The 19,067-nt window shown below is 43.0% G+C and overlaps 2 protein-coding genes across 2 annotated transcripts in view; both read right to left on the bottom strand.

Moving 5' to 3' along the window:
* Nucleotides 1-7,311, bottom strand: part of GDAP1L1 (ganglioside induced differentiation associated protein 1 like 1) — a 56,165-nt gene extending 48,854 nt beyond the window's left edge. Inside the window, exon 1 of the mRNA XM_056844102.1 lies at nt 6,924-7,311. Within this exon, the coding sequence (XP_056700080.1) occupies nt 6,924-7,103 (180 nt within the window). The 5' untranslated portion in view covers nt 7,104-7,311. The remainder of the gene's footprint in view (nt 1-6,923) is intronic.
* Nucleotides 7,312-15,463: 8,152 nt separating this feature from the next.
* Nucleotides 15,464-18,700, bottom strand: LOC130472695 (oxidative stress-responsive serine-rich protein 1-like). Its single transcript, XM_056844104.1, has 3 exons — nt 18,566-18,700; nt 16,757-16,861; nt 15,464-16,321 (listed from the first exon to the last, which is right to left on the bottom strand). The coding sequence occupies exons 1-3, from the start codon at nt 18,640-18,642 to the stop codon at nt 15,619-15,621; spliced, it is 885 nt and encodes a 294-aa protein (XP_056700082.1). The 5' UTR covers nt 18,643-18,700; the 3' UTR covers nt 15,464-15,618.
* Nucleotides 18,701-19,067: the final 367 nt, after the last annotated feature.

Consider the following 19,067-nt stretch of genomic DNA (forward strand, 5'->3'; position numbering starts at 1 on the left):
GAGCTTCCGAGGGCCACGGAAAATGTCCTCGGGGGCCGCATATGGCCCCCGGGCCTGAGGTTCCCCATCCCTGCATTAGAGGAAGAGCCCCATCAGCTGGAGGAAGACTTCTCAGAGGATGGTTGGATCTGCCCAATTAGATACATAGAGCAGCTTCAGGTATCATATTCAGTCAGTTTTATTCCCAACAACATCGAGTCAATTTCAGCAACCCAGGACTTTCATCAAGTCCAAGTAAAGAGTCAAAACAGTCAATTTTGAGCAAGTTTATGTGCCAATCTTGGGTTTTAGCCTAGGCTACTTAATCTGGTGAATACTTACAATGCAGGCACAAAACAGCCCATAAGTATGAACTACATTTAGTATAAATTCTTAGATGTAATTTCAAGGCAAGGGGGATCAACTAGTGATACAAACAGGAACAGGACATGTTGCATTATGAGCACATTAAAAAAAACTTTGCGGCATCATTAACAAAAAGTGCTCTTCAATAGCATGAGGATATCAATTAAAAATGTATCATCTGGCTGGGAGCTAAGAATCAACAATACATGGCATGGCATGGCAGATAACAGTCTCCTTGATGTTTCTTTTCTAATGAAAAGCAGCCATGGGAGGCTGTAAATTTCACTAGGCATATAAATTGCCCCCCCCCAGCTGCTTTTCCACCCACAGAAGGGAAAAAAACTTGAGTGGGAGTGACCTGGAGTAGAAAAATACAATTTCTTTGCTCATATCTGCAGCTACCTATGGATGCTTTTCATTAAAAAAAAAAATTCTCAATGAGCATCAATCAAGCCATTATTTTGAAGTTTCTGAAGATGGGTTTAGGCCAGGGGTGTCAAACATACGGCCCATGGGTCAGATCCGGCTCCTTGAGACCTCTTATCAGGCCCGCAAGCCATCCAAGGCAGCCACCCCCCTCGCTCCCTATCTGGGCTGGGCTTGCCAGCTGAGGCAGCCCCCCCAAGTCCTGAAGTGTCAATTATTAAAGATGGTTAAATAAAAGAAAATACTGTAAGAGTGCTATTGTTTTAAGCACGTTCATATTTTAAGTAAAAAATAAACAATAATATAATTAATTGGCTTTGCCTGTGTCTTCTATAAAGCTTGTATCTCCAGTACCTGCCATTAAATTTTATGGTACGCATGGCCCGACCTGACCAAGTGACATTTATGTCATTTCCGGCCCTCGTAACAAATGAGTTCAATTCCCCTGGTTTAGGCAGTTTTCAAAGTTTTGCATACTTTGCCCTAAGCAGAACAAAAGAATGAAAATAGTAAGGAATATGTAGTGGGCAATTAAGAAACTATTCTTGAATTGGAAAACTAACAAGCATGCATTCTTGAACTTTCAGACTTCTAAAAATGGAACAAAAATGTGTTTATTAGCACCCCTCAACAAAAATAGACATATTAGATTACATTAACAGCTATTTTACTTTCATGTTTGTCCATTTAGATTGTAGTTAAACATAAGCCAAAGAAACTAATTAAACTAAGGATTTGTTCCTTTGTATAGTTACTTGCCTCAAATTCTGAAGAACTGGTACTGAGATAATTGATGTGTTCAATAGGCCTGTCTTATTCATACGTAATCAATGATCTGTGCATTAGACACAAAAGGAAGCCAATGAAAATTCATGAAAAGATTTATTCTAATTAGCTTATCTAAGACTTCAGACTTTCGTCTCACCTCTTGGCACTCTAACCAACACTTAGGCAGGCGTTGGGCTGCTTTAAAAGAGTCAAAGCTCTGTTCAGTTTCTTTTTAATGCTACCAGCCCCCAGCAGATGATTGCCAGCAAATTCAGGAGAGACAAAGGCCTTTTATACATGGGGGTTTTACCTGGAGTTCAAGGCTCTCTTGACCCACACTTTTCTGTTCTGAATTCTAAAAATGCTATGCATGTTGTTGCTTGCCCTAAAGAAAGTCCTGGGGTTTCTGGAGCACTACAGCATGGCCAGCAGAAATCTGGAAGTGTCTGAGTCCCCGCCCCTTGAAAACGCTGCTTTGTAGTGCTTACTGTGAGAAAAATGTCACCCCCTCACCAGCTCCCCTCTCCCGCGCTTTGGCTTATGCATGGAAATGGGGACGATTTGACCTAGGCTGATCTCAGGGGAGACTGAAGGATTGCATTACAACAGGATCGGAAAGACCCAGACATTGTGCGGTCTGGGCGCGAGGTCATCTCTCAGAGACAGAAAACTCACACATAAACCCAATGAAAAACCAAGGCAGACCAGTGGAAAAAGTAAGTCCAAGTGCCCATGCATAAAAGACCAAAGAAAGCACTCCTTCATAACTCACATATTTACAGAACTGCCTTCCACAGGATATGGCCACCGCTTAGATGGCTTTGAGAGGAGATTAGATAAAATCATGAAGGTTGGGTCTGAAAGCTAAATGAACTTCCATGTTCAGGGGCAGTGTACCTCTAAATGCCAGTTTCTGGGGGATAAGAGGGGAAGGCTGTTGCTTTCATGCTCGGTTCCTGGGCTTCTTAGACATATCTGTCAGGCCATTTTGGGAAAAAGGATGCTGGAACAGATGTTCTTCGGTCTCATCTGATCCAGCAGGGCTGTCTTATGTTCCGAAGATGATGCAAATGCTACCAAAACACGAGGAAATTCTGCCTCTCCACACACAGCTTACCAAGAAGAACGTTTAGTCTTTTTGGTCCCTGTGAAGTTTTCCTTCCTCCCCAGCACTAAAGTAAATCAGCCAAAAATTAGTGAAGAAGGGGTGGGGAATGGCTTGGCTCCCAGTTGGACAGATTTCCACCTGCATATTCTCTGACCCACACTCCATGTACACAAACACACCAACTTCCACAGTTTCCTCTGCTCTCTTCATGGTGCTGTGGTCAATTTCCCTCTGCCTTCTATTTCCCTTTAAGGCCTCTTTTTTGCCACACCGTTACCTTTCAGATCCCCTTTCCCTAGTCCCTACTTTTGGCTGCTCTCTATCCATCCATCCTCCAAGATTCTGTGACATCACAGCAACACAGCAAATGGTTTAGCACTCAGCTAGTTTATTCTAAAGTCAGCCCTCTTCAAGCCAGCACACTCCCTCACACTAAGGGGTTTGTAGCAAGCAACTGTGCTGAGGCCTCCTTTGTTTTCACAAAAGATAAAATGATTCCTGAGGAATCTGAAAATAATCTATGCACTAAGGCAGGATCCACATGGCCAGATATTTTAAAGATATTGATCTATGTCCTCTAGATGTGAGAGAAGGAGACACTGCTTAAAACACACAGAGCAGAGAAGTCCAAAATACATCATGCAGCCACAAGACAAGGAACTGATTATGGGAGTTATAGGGGAGGGGCTGTGGCTCAGTGGTAGAGGATTTGCTTGGCATGCGGAAGGTCCCAGGTTCAATCCCCAGCATCTCCAGTTAAAGGGACTAGGCAAGTAAGTGATGGGAAAGTCCTCTGCCTGAGACCCTGGAGAGTCACTGCTGGTCTGAGTAGACAATACTGACTTTGATGGACCAGGGGTCTGATTCAGCATAAGGCAGCTTCATGTGTTCATGTGATTTAGCAAAGTACATTTTGTAGCATAAGTTGTGCTTGGCTTGCAAACACAGTCCACTTTCCATTAAAACTATGAACTATGTGAACTAGGGCCTTGGACAGCTGTACCACAATCTCTAGACTTAGATAGTGTGCTCTCCACCTATGGGTTTCCAGGGTCAATGGCTGAAGATGGAAGTTAGAGCATGAACTACAGCAGGCAGAATGTACTGCTCCGTTTATTGGGTCAAGGCAGAAGGCCAAGTTCCTCATATTTATGCCAGGCCTTGCTAATCCAGAAGCTTCATGCTACTGGCCAGTGGCAAGGGCTGAAGTTATACACCCTATTCCCTTCTGTGTCCAAAGAGGACTCTGAAGCCTAAGCACACACCCATTCATGGTAGCTCACCAGGCTGTGTCCCAACCTAAGACCACACAGTTCCTGTCAAGCCTTGGATTCCCTGATAAAAAGAGCAATCTGGACCACATACAAAATGTCTCTCCCTCACTATAAGTAACCTCAACTAGCACCCATGAATCCAGGAATGGGGAAAAGGGAGTTCCGGGCCAGAGGGCATCATAAGAAGTAGTCTTTCTTTCTGACCAATACATGTGTCAGCATGGTGTAGGGATCAGAGTGTTGAATTAGGATCTGGGAGAGCCAGGTTCCAATCCCCACTCTGCCACGGAAGCTTGCCTGGGTGACCTTGGGCCAGTCGCACACTCAGCCTAACCTACCTCACAGGGTTGTTGCGAGGATAAAATGGAGAGAATTACGTATGCTGCTTTGGATCCCCACTGGGGAGAAATCTGGGGTATAAACGAAGTAAATAAATAAATAAATAATAAGGAGCCCCGTGGCGCAAAGTGGTAAGCTGCAGTACTGCAGCCCAAGCTCTGCTCACGACCTGAGTTCGATCCTGACGAAAGTTGGTTTCAGGTAGCCGACTCAAGGTTGACTCAGCCTGCCCTCCTTCTGAGGTCGGTAAAATGAGTGCCCAGCTTGCTGGGGGTAAAGGGAAGATGACTGGGGAAGGCACTGGCAAACAACTCGTAAACAAAAGTCTGCCTAGAAAACGTCGGGATGTGACATCACCCCATGGGTCAGGAATGACCCGGTGCTTGCACAGGGGACCTTTATCTTTTTAAAAAACCTTTAAATAAATAAATATCTCCTCCCCCAAATGAAATACTCTATGAACAACTCGGTTCCTATCACAAGGTTTGTAACTGCAGAGGTTGGTCATTTTAGTGCAGAATTCCAGAATGAGAGAAATCCATAAGGACATGTCAAGGCTGTGTTTTAGCCCATTTTATCTCTGGTATAATCCATTATCAGCAGTGGACTTGGCTCCTTGGCTTGCAAGAGTCTTCTCTATGGAAGGGAATTGCTTTAGGAGAATATTAGCACATTTGTTGAATGCTCTGGCCATGGTACTGAACAAAGAATACAGAAGCCAGTTCTGCCGGTACTGCTGTTAGTGGAATCTTGATAGGATTGGGGAGTATGCCTGCACCTAGCTCTCGGTGTGTTTTCTGCAGATAGCAGACATCATGGACAACAGGGATGCCTATATAATAAACCCTTGTCTTTTCTATCTAGAAAGAGAAGTGAATCCTAAAATAGTAATAATACTTAGCATTAATACAGCTTTTTCAGAATTCAAAGAACTTCACACACATTTGTACAAGATCCCTGTAAGGTAGGCCAGTATTATCCTTCCTATATTGCAGATGGGGGTGGGCAAGCCTGAGAACAGTGAGACAAAATTTGGCAGAGGCAAAATGTGAAACAGGGGCTTCCTGAATGATAGCTTATTTTCTTAGCTAGTCAACTCATTGCTGGATTGCAAAATGTTCTAGTATGTCAGGATTTGATCACTGAACCTTATGCTAAAATGCAGCAATAGAGAGGATTGGGTGTTTGCACCCAGGAATGCTGAAGCTATATTGCTATCAAAGGAAAAAAGCCATTGGCATATGGAAACTCCAACCTGAAAAGCACTATTTCTCTTTATCCAAAGGAGCATGTCTCCAGTGCTGGGTTTATGCATTTTAATCTAGGGTTCCCTTAAGAGCTCAATGCAATGTGTACATTACAAGGCATTGAGAATCCTGCTTTCTCTGAAAGCAATTTTAAAAAAACCCTCTTTATCAAACTAGATTGGTTTTCAGAGGCATATTTGTGCGCTGCCACTTTAACTCGCTCTATCTGCCACCTATGGAGTCCCATCAGTTCTGGCAGAGGTGGGGCTAGCTCTGGACTAGTTGTAGAACAGCATGTATGAGTGCCTAGTTAACTGTTTCCTTCCCAGGCAAAGGCGGAGAGAAAGACATAAAGAAAGCCCCTTGAAGGGAGAGAGATGATCACACAAGAAAAGAGGAGAGGGTGCAGTGTGAAAGAGAGGGGACACAGTTTGTTTGACAGGCAGAGCTGTGCCCTGTGAATGTGAAACAAGTTACTTTAGCCACTAATCTTAAATCAACAGCCTTACTCCATGGGTTTCTTTGTGTGTGCATGTGTATTGGGGGAGGGGGGGGAGAGACACCTCAACCCACATAGTTTTCCAAGGGGGGATTATTCCACTTCCAAAGGAAATAAGAGGCCCACCTTCCTTGAAGAAGCCTGTCCGTTCATCTTCACCCCCGTGCATAATTCAACTCCCATATATAATGAATGCAAAGAGAAACAGCTGATGCTGGGTACATTGGGCAATGACAAATAAGGCCAGGTGTGTTCCATCCTGTGTAAATGCCTACTCCAGTGATGGAGCATTCACAAATTAGAACGGGGGGGGGGGGAGAGGAGATGCCATTTGCTTTCGGTTTGAAACAAAAACCTAAACATACAGCCCTTGTGCACAGGCAAAAGAAATAGGATTTTGGTCCCAATACTGCAGTCTCAAAAGTGAATGGGTTGTTCAGTATAGTTCTGAGCCCTACATGCGGTCCTGCTCCCCAATATATATTCAGGAAGTAAGCCCCATTGTAGGTTTCCACGCCAGTCTTCCTCCATTATTACCTGCTAAACATTTCAGGATTCATTTTTCTACGCTTCTCTTCCCCCTCCCCCACTACCATTCATTTAAGATTTCTAATCATCAGTCAGAAGCATTGCCAAACACGACTTGAAAATCTGACCCTCAAACCAGACGGAGACAGTCAAGGCTCCCCTCCCCCTGCCTCCAAGCTCAATTCTGTCGAAATTGCTGAAATGCAGACATAAAAACACACCTCTGTTCCAACAACACCCTGCCTCCCAGCTGCTCCCTTGGGCATCCCCCGAGGGAAAAGCAACCTCCTTTTTGTCTACCAGTTTCACATTCTCCTTGACATCCAGGAATTTTGCACACGACAATATTGGCTGACATCCCTCCCTTCTGAACCCAGTTAAGCCTTTACCTTCTGTGAGCTGAACGACTGGGTCCAGTGGTACAAAACCAGCCTGTCCTTGGATCGGAAAGCAGGGTGTGCCGGGTCCTGGATCTCCTCCGTCTCCATGGATTTGCCTGCATCGTTCTCCAGGGCTGAAATGGGCCACCAGCTGCAGTTGGTGGGAGTAACATTGTTGGGAGTCGCCATGACAGCCCGAGATTATGGAAGAACGGGTGAAAGGAAGAGCTGCAGCAGCTGTACTACCGAAGCATCACATGGGCTCATGGAAACAGCATCCTTGCCGGAGCCGGAGGGCTTGAATTTCATTACTCACTCCGGATTGGCACAGGGAGCCCACGGCAGCAGGATCAGAAGCAGCATCTGGCTTTGGAAGAGGAGCAGGGGTGTAGCTGTGCGTGTGCTAAAATCACAACCCCTTTACAACCGTGGCAAGGTTGCAACTGAGGCGGACTGCTGCACTGCTCACGCATTGTTCCAATCACAGACACAACAGAGAGTCTGTGCCACCTGACGACAGACCTGAGCATCCACACATGACTGGGGAGGGGGGGTCTTGCATCTTATTAACAATACAGGGTGGCCTTCTTTGCTTAGAATGGCTTCTGGCAGGATATAAATCAACACGTCGAGACAATCCAGTATCCAGATGAAAGGACTGAGATGATAATCCAGTATCCAGATAAAAGGACTGATATATATATATATATATCTCAAATGTGTCTTATATATCTGATATATATATATCAGAAAGTCCAGTTATGCAAATGAGAATTTTTGTTTAATGCACATGCATTGCTGATGTGTTAAATCTGAAAGTGTTTTCTGACCTTGACATATATTTTTTTTTAATTTCAGGTTTGAAGATCTGGTGACAGAAGACTGTTGTTCAGGGAGTATGGTGAAATATTAAAGTCATATATGCCTCTCACTGGCTAGCAGCCATGACAACTAAATGGAACATCCATGTTCAGGGGCAATATACCTTGGAGTATACCTTGGGGTGGGAAAGCAGGGGATGAATTGCACTTCCAAGCCCTGCTTGAAAGTTTCCAACAGAAGCTGATTCAGTGCTTTTAGAGTACAATCACTTACACATGGGTGTGCCGTCTTGGATGCTATGGGACAGGTGTTTCCCCTCTGCTTCCCCACAGCATCGTGATGCTTTCATGAACCTTCTGGGTTTTTTCACCTTTCTTTTCTCTAGTTGGTAAAGATCACAAGGCCAGGCTGGCACCCATGTGGATGGAAAAGATGTGGATCTTCCCAATTCTATCCACATCAATGCCTGTTTCCCTGCCCCAGTCCCCTGCAGCAGCCACCCCCCAAGGGCTTAAAAAAGGCAATTAGCACATAATTATAGTGTTATGCTTACACTATAATGATGTGGTAATTGCCTCCAGAGCCAGCATGGTGTAGTGGTTAAGAGCGGTAGTTTAGAGCGGTGGACTCGAATCTGGAGAACCGGGTTTGATTTCCCACTCCTACACATGAAGCCAGCTGGGTGACCTTGGGCGAGTCACAGCTCTCTTAGAGTTCTCTCATCCTCACAGGGTGTCTGTTGTGTGGGAGGAGAAGGTGATTGTAAGCTGGTTTGATTCTTCCTTAAGTGGTAGACTAAGTCGGCATACAAAAACCAACTCTTCTTCTACCACCCCACTCAGCCAAGTTTGAAGCCTTTCTCTGGTCCAAGAAGTCTTCCCATTTAGAAACACCAGTCCAATTTAGAGTCGCTGGAGGAGCAGCCTGAATAGCCCAGCTTAGCCAGGGCTTGTACTTGGTTGGGAGATCACCGCGAAAGACTAGGATTCCTATGCAGAGGATGGTAATGGCAAACTACCTCTGCTCATCTCTTGCATGGAACACCCTGTGCAAAGGGTTGCCATGAGTCAGTTGCAACTCAATGTCACGTTCTTCTGCTCTTCTAACTTGAAGGCTGGATGAAAGTTTCAGACTTTACTGAGATGAGTGGTAGGTTACATGACAGAAGATGATCTGGAGTAGAGGTTCCCAAACTGTGCTTCATGGAGCACTTGGTGCTCCGCGAAACATCTCCTAGTGCTCCATGAAGAGATTGGAAAGAAAAATACTACTGTTATTCGGTTTAGTATATAGGTGGCTAGGTGAAAATTAGTGCTCCATGATGAATTTCTCTCCTGAAAAGTGATCCATGACTCAAAAAGTTTGGGAACCTCTGATCTAAAACAAAGATGGGCACATTTGGGGAACCCAAGCATCATGTCTGGGTCTCTTCCTACTTTCCAGGGCTCTGACTTGGACAGTAACTTCCCACAACTACATTTTACCTTTTAAAAAATGCAGAGTAGACCCAGTCAGAGACGTTCTAGTCTTTTGGGTAACTTGGCCCCTAGCCTCTCTGAACTGCTTCTCAGAATCTGGATCTCAGTACAGATGCATACACTGTGTCAATGTGATGGGCACATGCACCCATTGGTTGTTGTTGTTTTTACTTGCCCTTTAGAATGCACAGAAACTACAACCCAGAATGATTTTTAGACATATAGTGCTTTTGAGAGTTCAAAGCATTTCTTATACATTATGTTGCAAATCCTACAATAACCCAGCAAGGCAAGTCTATATTATTATGCTGTAGATCCAGATGAGGGATTTGTCTAAGATCACAATCGTCTATTGAGCTAATGGCAGAGGCAACATTTGAACCAAGAACCTTCTGAATGGCAGCTCATGCTCTTGACACATGAACCTGCCCTATACTGAATCAGACCCTGGGTCCATCAAAGTCAGTATCGTCTACTCAGACCGGCAGCGGCTCTCCAGGGTCTCAGGCAGGGGTCTTTCACACCACCTCCTTGACTAGTCCCTTTAACTGGAGATGGCGGGGATTAAACCTGGGACCTTCTGCATGCCAAGCAGATGCTTTACCACTGAGCCACATGCCCTCCTAGGTGAGCAGGTGTGCCCAGCTGGTGCTCTCCCTACGTGGCCCTCTGTCCTCACACCGCCAGTTGCAGTCCTTGGGGCTGCATTAGGAGGGCATCTTTATAAAGGGAAAAGGGTGCTAGTTTCAATGTCTCTGTGTTTTAGGCCATTTTTATAGCAGTGTATTGTATGCATTTTGCTGTTTTTCTTGCACCATTTCCTGATTCTGTAATGCGGCTGCATTGCATTTTTTACTGAATATATCATACTGTAATTTTTCTGTTGTTTTGTCATTTTGTAATCCATCTTTTATGCACTTTTCTATTATATTGTTGTTTTTATTGCATTGTTCTTTTAAATTGTGTAATCTGCCTCCAGTCTCAGTAAGAATGGCAGACTATAAATGAAGCAATGACTATAATGACTATAAAACCCCCAAATAATAAGATTCCTTCATGCCTTGTTACTTACCTTCCCCACAGCCTCTCTTGATCTTCCTGTCCAGTCGGCTGGGAATGAGCACTGGGGACTCTTCCTCAGCCCAGTTTAACAAGGGCTTAAAGAGGCTCCTGCAGCCACTCCCCCCATTCCCAGGACCACTTCTGGTCCTTCCACTGTTGCTATTCACAACCAGACTGTCCTTCTCTCTGCCAGCCACTCCAAGTTACCTCCGCTGGTTGCCAGGGTGATGACTTGACTGGTTAGGCCTAGCAACATGGCTGCCACATCCATCATACAGTGGTATGGCAGCTGGCTCACTAGGAGTGGAGCCTCACACATGTTGTGATGAACTCCAGGGGTTTTGCACCTGCCACCCCTCTAGGTCAGGTCCCCAAATCCACAATGTTAGTATACTACAACAACTCAGAATAGAGCAGGCCCATACTTTTGTGGAGTTCAAAAAGCCAAGAAGTGGAAAAAATGCATACATTTGTCTTCAGAATCATCTCATTCTAGGGAGGTGCACAGAAAATATATTTGGGACAGTATGGGTTGCATTTTTTTTCTGTTATAATTATTTTTCTTTGTTATAGTCATTATTCAATTTCATTGCTTTCAACGAAAAACTATATTAGGGAAATCCAGGAGAGGTAAATGTAAATACTGTGTACATAAACGCAGAGGGAGATGGTCCTCTTCAGTGGGAACATCTATAACATCTGGTTGGAAGACGTCCCTGTCAAATAGATTATTTGCCAAGTCACCTTGTCTCTTCAATGCACTAGCAGTTTTAAGTAAGAAAAGCAGACACTAAGGTGACAGAATACTGCCCATTTGCAAATATTGTAATAGTCATTTCTAGGCAATCAAATAAGTTACACTAAATATATCAAATACGGTTTGGATTCTGATTACAGTATATTCTCACCAGGGGAAGACTGGCCATTTAGGTTACAGAGAAATTTCTTGGCGGGCGACTGACCCTAGATGGTCAGAGGTGGCCAGGTGAAGTATAACACAGCCAAGCCCCAGAAACTCTGCCAAGACCACTTGGCTCAGATCATGATCCAATGGTATAAAACTCACCCAGTTCCTCCTGTACTGCTGTCAGTTTGAAGGAGGAAGCAGTAGATGAACTAAAGCCCATTGCCGGCGCCACTGACCCTCTGTAGCACTGGCTTATAATGTCACAAGGGCCACTCAGCTTGGCTTGTTCCAGGGCCATTTTCTCTTCCCAGTTCACACACATCTGTATATGAGCTTCTCTGTTGGTGGAAAGAGCTGTCAAGTTGCAGCCAACTTATGGCGACCTTGTAGGGTTTTCAAGGCAAGAGGTGAACAGAAGTGGTTTGCCATTGCCTGCCTCTACACAGCAACTTTGGACTTCCTTGAAGGTCTCCTATCCAACTACTAACCAATGCTGACCCTGCTCAGCTTCTGAGATCTAATGAGATCAAGCTAGCCCAGCACCATCCAGGTCTGGGTTCGAACTTTTTTACTTCTGTACACATTATTGTATGAGGAGACACTTTGGCCCCTGCATTCCTTGACTCAGTCATGCTTCCAGTTGGTGCTTTTGGTGGTCCAGTGTACTCAACCAATAAAAGCAAAGGAAAATAAAGGCTGCAACTATTAAACTGAACTTCAGCTGTGAGTGTGCTATGATTCTGCAAAAGCACAGAAAAGTCACCAAATAGGATATTGGTACAGATTTCATAACACAATAGTTAGCATTCATGCAGAGCTTTCGGTGTTCAAAGTGGTTCACATTTGTACTTCAGCTTTATAACACAGGCCAGTTTTATTACTCATTCTCTCAACCTATTCTATCACATAGTGATCTTGTGAAAATAAAACGAAATTGTTCACATGTATGCTACGCTGAGATGCTTGAAGGAATGAAGGGATACACATACAATAAGTTAAGTGAACAATACAGATGTAAATGTGTGTGCAATCGTGCAAACAGAATGGGTTGTTACATGAAGGTGACATTTGCAGCTCTGAAAACTTGAATTTTAATGCAAGCATTTGTTTTATATTTGCAACTGTGACCTGCACTTTTAACTCTCCAACCTCAAAGTCTTAATTTTTCCACTTTGACAAAAAATGAATAAAATAACATGTATTTTTTCAGTATATTTGAAAATCTAACGTATTTTCATCCTTCTGTAAAAGGGCCTGTCCCACACAACAAGATGATACAGGTTGAGTATCCCTTATCCAAAAATCCAATATCCAAAACTTCTGGTGAGATAGTGATATCTTCACTTTCTGATGGCTCAATGTACACAAACTTTGTACCATTAACAAAATCATTTTTAAAATATTGTATAAAATATTGTATAAAGTAACCTTCAGGCTATGTGTATAACATAAATGAATTTCTCATGCAAATATTCCAAAATAATCCGAAATCCAAAACACTTCTGGTCCCAAGCATTTCAGATAAGCGATACCCAACCTGGACAAAGTTAGATCCGACCAACTTTTCTGCCAGCAAATGAGGGAAGACTTACTCCGCTTGAACAACAAACAGGCTGTACCAGAGATTATGGAACCAGCATGAACCACCACTAGGTAAGGGGGCTGCAATGAGGAGGGGAACCGGCCAGGACCACCAGGAAGATCTGGTAGGATCCAACCCACAGATCTTCTCATCTAAGATTTACTTCCTTTGCACCCACTGGAAGGTTTAAGTCGGGTGTCCCCAACCTTTTTGAGCTGGTGGGCACATTTGGAATTCCACCATTCTGAATGAATCCTCTTGCTAAAACTAGAAAAGCTCTCAAGAACAGTACCCAAAGCTCCATCTAGTGGTTTATTACATGCTGAGAATTGCATAAACTGTGATCTTAAATGACCGCTTCCACTGACCCCTCTTGGATGCTGCACCTTTCTGCTGGTTATTTAGCAATCACCGAGAAGAGGAATTTGACTAATTAACTAAAATTTTGGAAGTTAATCTTACTGCCTTCTACTCTTGGTTCCGGCACTGATTTTTCTTGCCCTTCTTGTGCCCTAAAATGGGGGAAAGAAAATTAATGTGGTATGAGATTACACTCTGGAGACATTCTGTACCAATGACATTGGGAACCTTTTCATCCAACTATAGTAAGAGAGGGTTCATTTTCAAGGAAATGGGAATGCTTGGCCAAGCGCTTATGCTTCGTTTTAGTTTCCTTGTTATCTCTTAAAATAGGCTCAGTTACCATAGTTTCAAAGCGATCCCTGCTCTTAAAGGAGTGATTCAACCTCAGTCATGCAATGCATATTTTCCCTACAGGCTTGAGTGTGTGTGTGTGTGTGTGTGTAAAGTGCTGACAAGTCGCAGCCAACTTATGGCGACCCCTTTTGGGGTTTTCATGGCAAGAGACCTACAGAGGTGATTTGCCAGTGCCTTCCTTTGCACAGCAACCCTGGTATTCCTTGGTGGTCTCCCATCCAAATGCTAAGCAGGGCTGACTCTGCTTAGCTTTTGAGATCTGACAAGATCAGGCTAGCCTGGGCCATCCAGGTCAGGGTGAGTACAGGATGAGAATTTGCTTGTCAACACCATCGGATTATTTAATATCCTTTGTGAAATGTGAGGAAGATATCAAGTGCCTTTAAAGTGCAAGGAACAATTGACTGCAACATCAAGTGATAACTTGCACGTGAGAATAGATATTGCAAGTTAAACTTCCATGTCTTCTAAATGAAGCAGTTTCATACATACAGCTGCAAATCATCAAGAGCACAACCCACTGAGATGTTCTCTTGCCAGTTCCCTAAAAGCAGTATGAATTGCCATGCTCTTGGGTGACTCCATTCAGTTCAATGTGGCTTGATGAGGACAACTTACTTGTGGGACTGAATAGAGTCCTTGAGAAAGTCATTCAAATGCATGTGAGAACCTGCCCTACTTTTATTGTGCAGCTTGATCGGCACAGCTCTTTACATACAATTTTTTTTAGTTTCAGCTGCTTTTATATTTAATCTCACAAAACACTGGTGAGATATCCCATACCTCATTTCAAATTTCTTACAAAAGGGAAATGGATCTCTCTCTCTCCCCGCACTTAGGCAGAAAATTGTTCTTGTCTGTTGGAACCCGTGCTTGCTCCTAGGCACAGAAGCACTCTGCTACCTGATTGTTTCACCACAGTCATTTCTGTGATTTGGGGTATACCTGACTATTTTCTATATTCAATTTTCAACTCACAAGCTCATACTAACCGAGAGACCGGATTATAAAATCCACAGCATATACATTTATTTTACTTAGAAAATCATTATGCTGCCACTAAATGCAGCACTGGAACAAAATTCAGGATTATAACCACAAGGCAAAATCCTAATTAACAATACTGCCTCCTTTTTAAAGTGCAGACAGACAGACATGAAAGCTACACATGGCTTGCAAGAGCCCACTGATAAAGCAGGCTCAAACCTGTGTGGCATGCAGTTAGACTTGTAGCATGGTACCGGTTGTTTTAGAAGTAGTATCCATCCACTTAGACAACTCCTAAGAGGAATCCAGTGAATGCTTATGTGAAAAGCTCTTAGAGAGGGTCCACATTAGTACTTTTGTTGTGTTTAAGTTCCTATGTGTCCCTTGAAAATTCAGCTGAGTAATGCTCCAGAGATGCAGGAAGACTGGTACACTGCAGGGCTTCTCACTAGACTAATCAGTTTATACTTCTTCAATACAGTACAAAAATTGTATGGAAGAAAATCCAGAAGTGGAGTGCTAAACAGGAACAGAGAGAAATACTTTAACAGCTTATGCTTAAGAGTTGCAATTGACATTTTGATCAAAACAAAATTCAAAATGCATTCTGCAGGCAAAATCAAAGGCACACTGAATGCAAAGAGTTTAAGGCTAGCAAAATTGTTCAGATGGGGTTTGCACTTCCCTACTTATGCCAAGCCATTTCTTAGTATCTCTGCTGGAGATCTATTAAAAACATGACATTAACATATACGAGGAACTATCTCAACATTTCCCTTCTTCAAGAGAAGTTGGCTCGGACTTAACCCGCTCCTTACATTTTCTTTCAAAACAGAACAACTTGCTAAGTTTTAATGAAGATGCACTTTAGATTTTTAAAACATGGTTACTTTTGGTGATATAGTGCGAACATTAAAATGGATCAAGGGGAGAAACTTTACTGAGGTACATTCCTGAAACAGTGAATCCAATGCACCTTTCAGACACAGGCCCATTGTCTCTTTTTTCACTTTATTTAAAAAACTACACTGTATGGTGCAAATAAACATTTGATCAAACACGCAGCAGTAACAATGGATACATTTCCAACTATGGCACGGAGGGAACATCTCACTACCACCACTGAATTGCCAACCCATGATTCTCATGTCAAGTGTACATCATCTCTGCCATGTGGGACATTTTCTTGGGGATATACAAATAATACTCCATGTACCCTGAAAGATCTTCAATAGTCACGTCGTCCACAAAGACACGGGCTTGCTCAGAACACGACCGGGCAGAGCCTGACGAACATGTACCAGAGGGCGACCTGTTTGGCAGTGATTGTGAACGCACTTCCAGGACGGCTTTTTCACATTCTGACAGGACGCTCCGCAAGCCAGAGAACGAATACGCTTTTATCGCTTGCCATGGTTTGCACCGGCATTCCTTGTCCAGACCAGAGCACTGCTTCCCGTAACTCAGCTGGGATAACGACTGGAAATCTGAAGGATGGCTGGGATCCAGGCTGGTCTCGAAGGCCAAAGAAAAAACAGGACAGCTCTTTCTCAAATTCTCCGAAGGTTGTTCGCTTGTGCAAGCGCTCCGGTGCTCTGCTCTGGCTCTCCTGCAGTTACCGCTGTCAAAAAGAGGGCATCTCTTTCCTCCCAAGTATGGCTCTTCGGTAATGCCAGGGTCTGGACTGAGTTGGCTCTTTGAAACTTCTGCCTGGCTTTTATGTTTCAGCTGGTTACTTGCAGAGGATGCTTTCATACCGCAGTATGTAAACTTGGGGGGATGAAGGACAGGGGATTTGGAACGCCTGCGGCGCTGTGGCCTCGTCGCCCCTCTCAAGGGTTTCCTTGAACACCTGAACAGAGAACAGCAGCATTATTCAGAATCTCATATCGGGACAAAATATATTTAAAGTGTTATCCTACCTAAAAAGATTTTCTATAGCCCTGAGTACTGATCTGCTGCAGCATACGTCAACAAAAAAGATCATGGGGTTGAATTTGGCACAGCCTTTCTGTGGGCGCAATGGCCTCTACCTGAGGAGTATGACTTTCTCAGCTCCTGCGGCAGATCAAAATCCCCCCCCAAATTCCTCTCCTTAGGTTAACTGCAGGTAACAGAAGTCATATAATTCAGTTCAGTCATTTATAAACTATCCTCATCAAGAGACAAGTTATTAAGAAGAAAAAGAAGAGTTGGTTTTTATATGCCGACTTTCTCTACCACTTAAGGCAGAATCAAACCGGATTACAATCACCTTCCCTTCCTCTCCCCACAAAAGATACCTTACCCATGCCAGGTCTCTCTTGAGCAGACAGTTTGATGCCTGGCTCCATCCACAGTTGCTCGGACAGGAGTTCTCAGGCCAATACCTTCACTCATAGACGTAGAAGACCTAGGTTAACAGGAAACCAGAATGTTAAAGCTTTGCTCTGAAATGAAGGGTCTACTGGCAGATTCAAATGACATTTAACGTATAGTTACAAGGCATGCCTAGAAGCCCCTCCAATCATCTGGAACTACTTTCCGATTTATTGCTTATGTATAAACGAGTGAGAAGTATGATGTAGTACTGTCATACTAACACTGTGTGATTGTTTTAATTCACGGTGTGAATTAAAAGATCGGGTACGAAATTACTGTTTGGGCACCTAATGTTGTACTGTTGGAATTTTAGTACTAAAAAGCTAAACAAGCATTTTGAGGAAACGTCTTGGGTAGGGAAACGTTTGCCTTCTCCCTCTATGTGATGGTTAAGGACATTATAAAACAATTCATAGTTACTAACTGGTCATATTACCGCATAGCTGACCTGGATGAATCTGTTCAAAAGGTAACCCAATTTTTTCCTAATGCAATTTTTCATTGAAAAAGCATATAAGCTGTATGTGGCTGTTATCACAAACATATTGCTGTAAAGTTGGCTTTATTTAGAACAAACAGGTGAACTTTTATGATTCTGGATCATCCATTCAGTGAGTGAAACAGTAATACAGTATAAAATAAACACAGATACATGTGCTTCCCCTTGATCTTAATCCTAATATACAATACAAGGGATATGTTGGTTAGAACCTGGGCTTTAACTTTCAGTAACGTGAGCTAATTAGCGGATGGAATAGCCAACAGGACATGTAATCTAGCTTGCGTTCAAGTCCTAAAGCATCCTGTGTAAACATAAGTGCTTGAAACCTGTAGGAGATTGTTCATATGTAACAAGCTTAGAATCAGAGTGCTAGACCTACTGAAAAACAAATACTGTTTCTACAGAACGGGGAATGGCAGGGTTTGAAAATGGGGACCCAGTACCAAATATTCAGGATGAAAAAGCTTGTTAAAACAGCATAATTTCAGGGAAGTGGAAAGGATGAAAGACACCTCCAACAGGGTAGGACAGCCAAGGCAAAGGCAGAGAGCCCAGAAAACATGCTCAAGCAGTTTAAGTGAAGGCAAATGAGATTTCATTTCTTAATTTTTAGTAACTGTACAAGGCTGCCCTTTTTGGACAATGAGTATTGATTAATGAAAAAAACCATGATGATGTATGTTCTCCTTTAAAATTATTCTTTCACCCCCTTTACTATAAACAAAACATGCCTTTGATTTTTAATAGTGTGTGGATGCGCCAAAAAAAATGGCATGGATGAAGAAGTTAGGAGGGCAAAGAGCAGTAAATGACTTTCTTCCCTGAAGGACGTCTCAGTGCCCAAGCAGTCTTCTGTGAATTTATCACTGCTGTATCAGGAACTCTGGGAAGAACTGGATGTGCATACAAGTGCATGTTCAAGTTCGGATGTGGTTTATCCATAACGCACGCTTTCAGCTGGATGAGCGTTCACATTCTGGAATGCACCTCCTATTGAAAGACATGTATAGTCATGTCTTCGGATGCACTGTTGGATTTCAACAGGGTTTAACTCCTGCTTTCTTTCTGGCCATTTTTTTGCATCCTGCTCATCTACATGGGAAAATGTCTACTTTATTAACAAAAACACCTAACGTGGCTTACAAGAGAATAGGATATAATCACAATAAAAAGACCATCAATAAAAATAGTAAAACAACTATGAGACAAATTTATATGGCTGTGGTCACCTACCCAGCTGGATCTACTCTCAGCTTTTTGAAAGCAGTTTGCAGACTTTCTTCATCTCCTTCTTTAGCTTCTGATTCCATTGGTAGACTGTTAGGATAGTACTGGACCTGCCATATAATGAACACTAACAAAAGAAAAATAAATTGCACTGAGATGAGTTGGATAACACTATATAAATGCAATAAAATACACTAATGAAGCACAAAAAAAATACTGCATCATCATTACTAGTATTACACCTAGCTCAGACACAGTTTGACTCACGTTGACACTGCATGTGAAAAGACATCTTACAAAAACAGGCTAAGATTATTTGGAAAAAGGAGACAAAGATTAAATTTCTACCAACATTCTTGTCACCGAAGGTACATGTTTTCCTGCATTATTTCAAAACTTTGCCAGTCACCAATGGATACAGATGTAAATATATGATGAGAATACTTAGTCTTGCATTTAAAGAAAAAGTTGTCCCATGGAGCACTAAATTTGAGCTAGGAGCAACAGA

This window comes from Euleptes europaea, chromosome 2 (assembly GCF_029931775.1).
Source record: "Euleptes europaea isolate rEulEur1 chromosome 2, rEulEur1.hap1, whole genome shotgun sequence".
Taxonomy (NCBI): Eukaryota; Metazoa; Chordata; class Lepidosauria; order Squamata; family Sphaerodactylidae; genus Euleptes; species Euleptes europaea.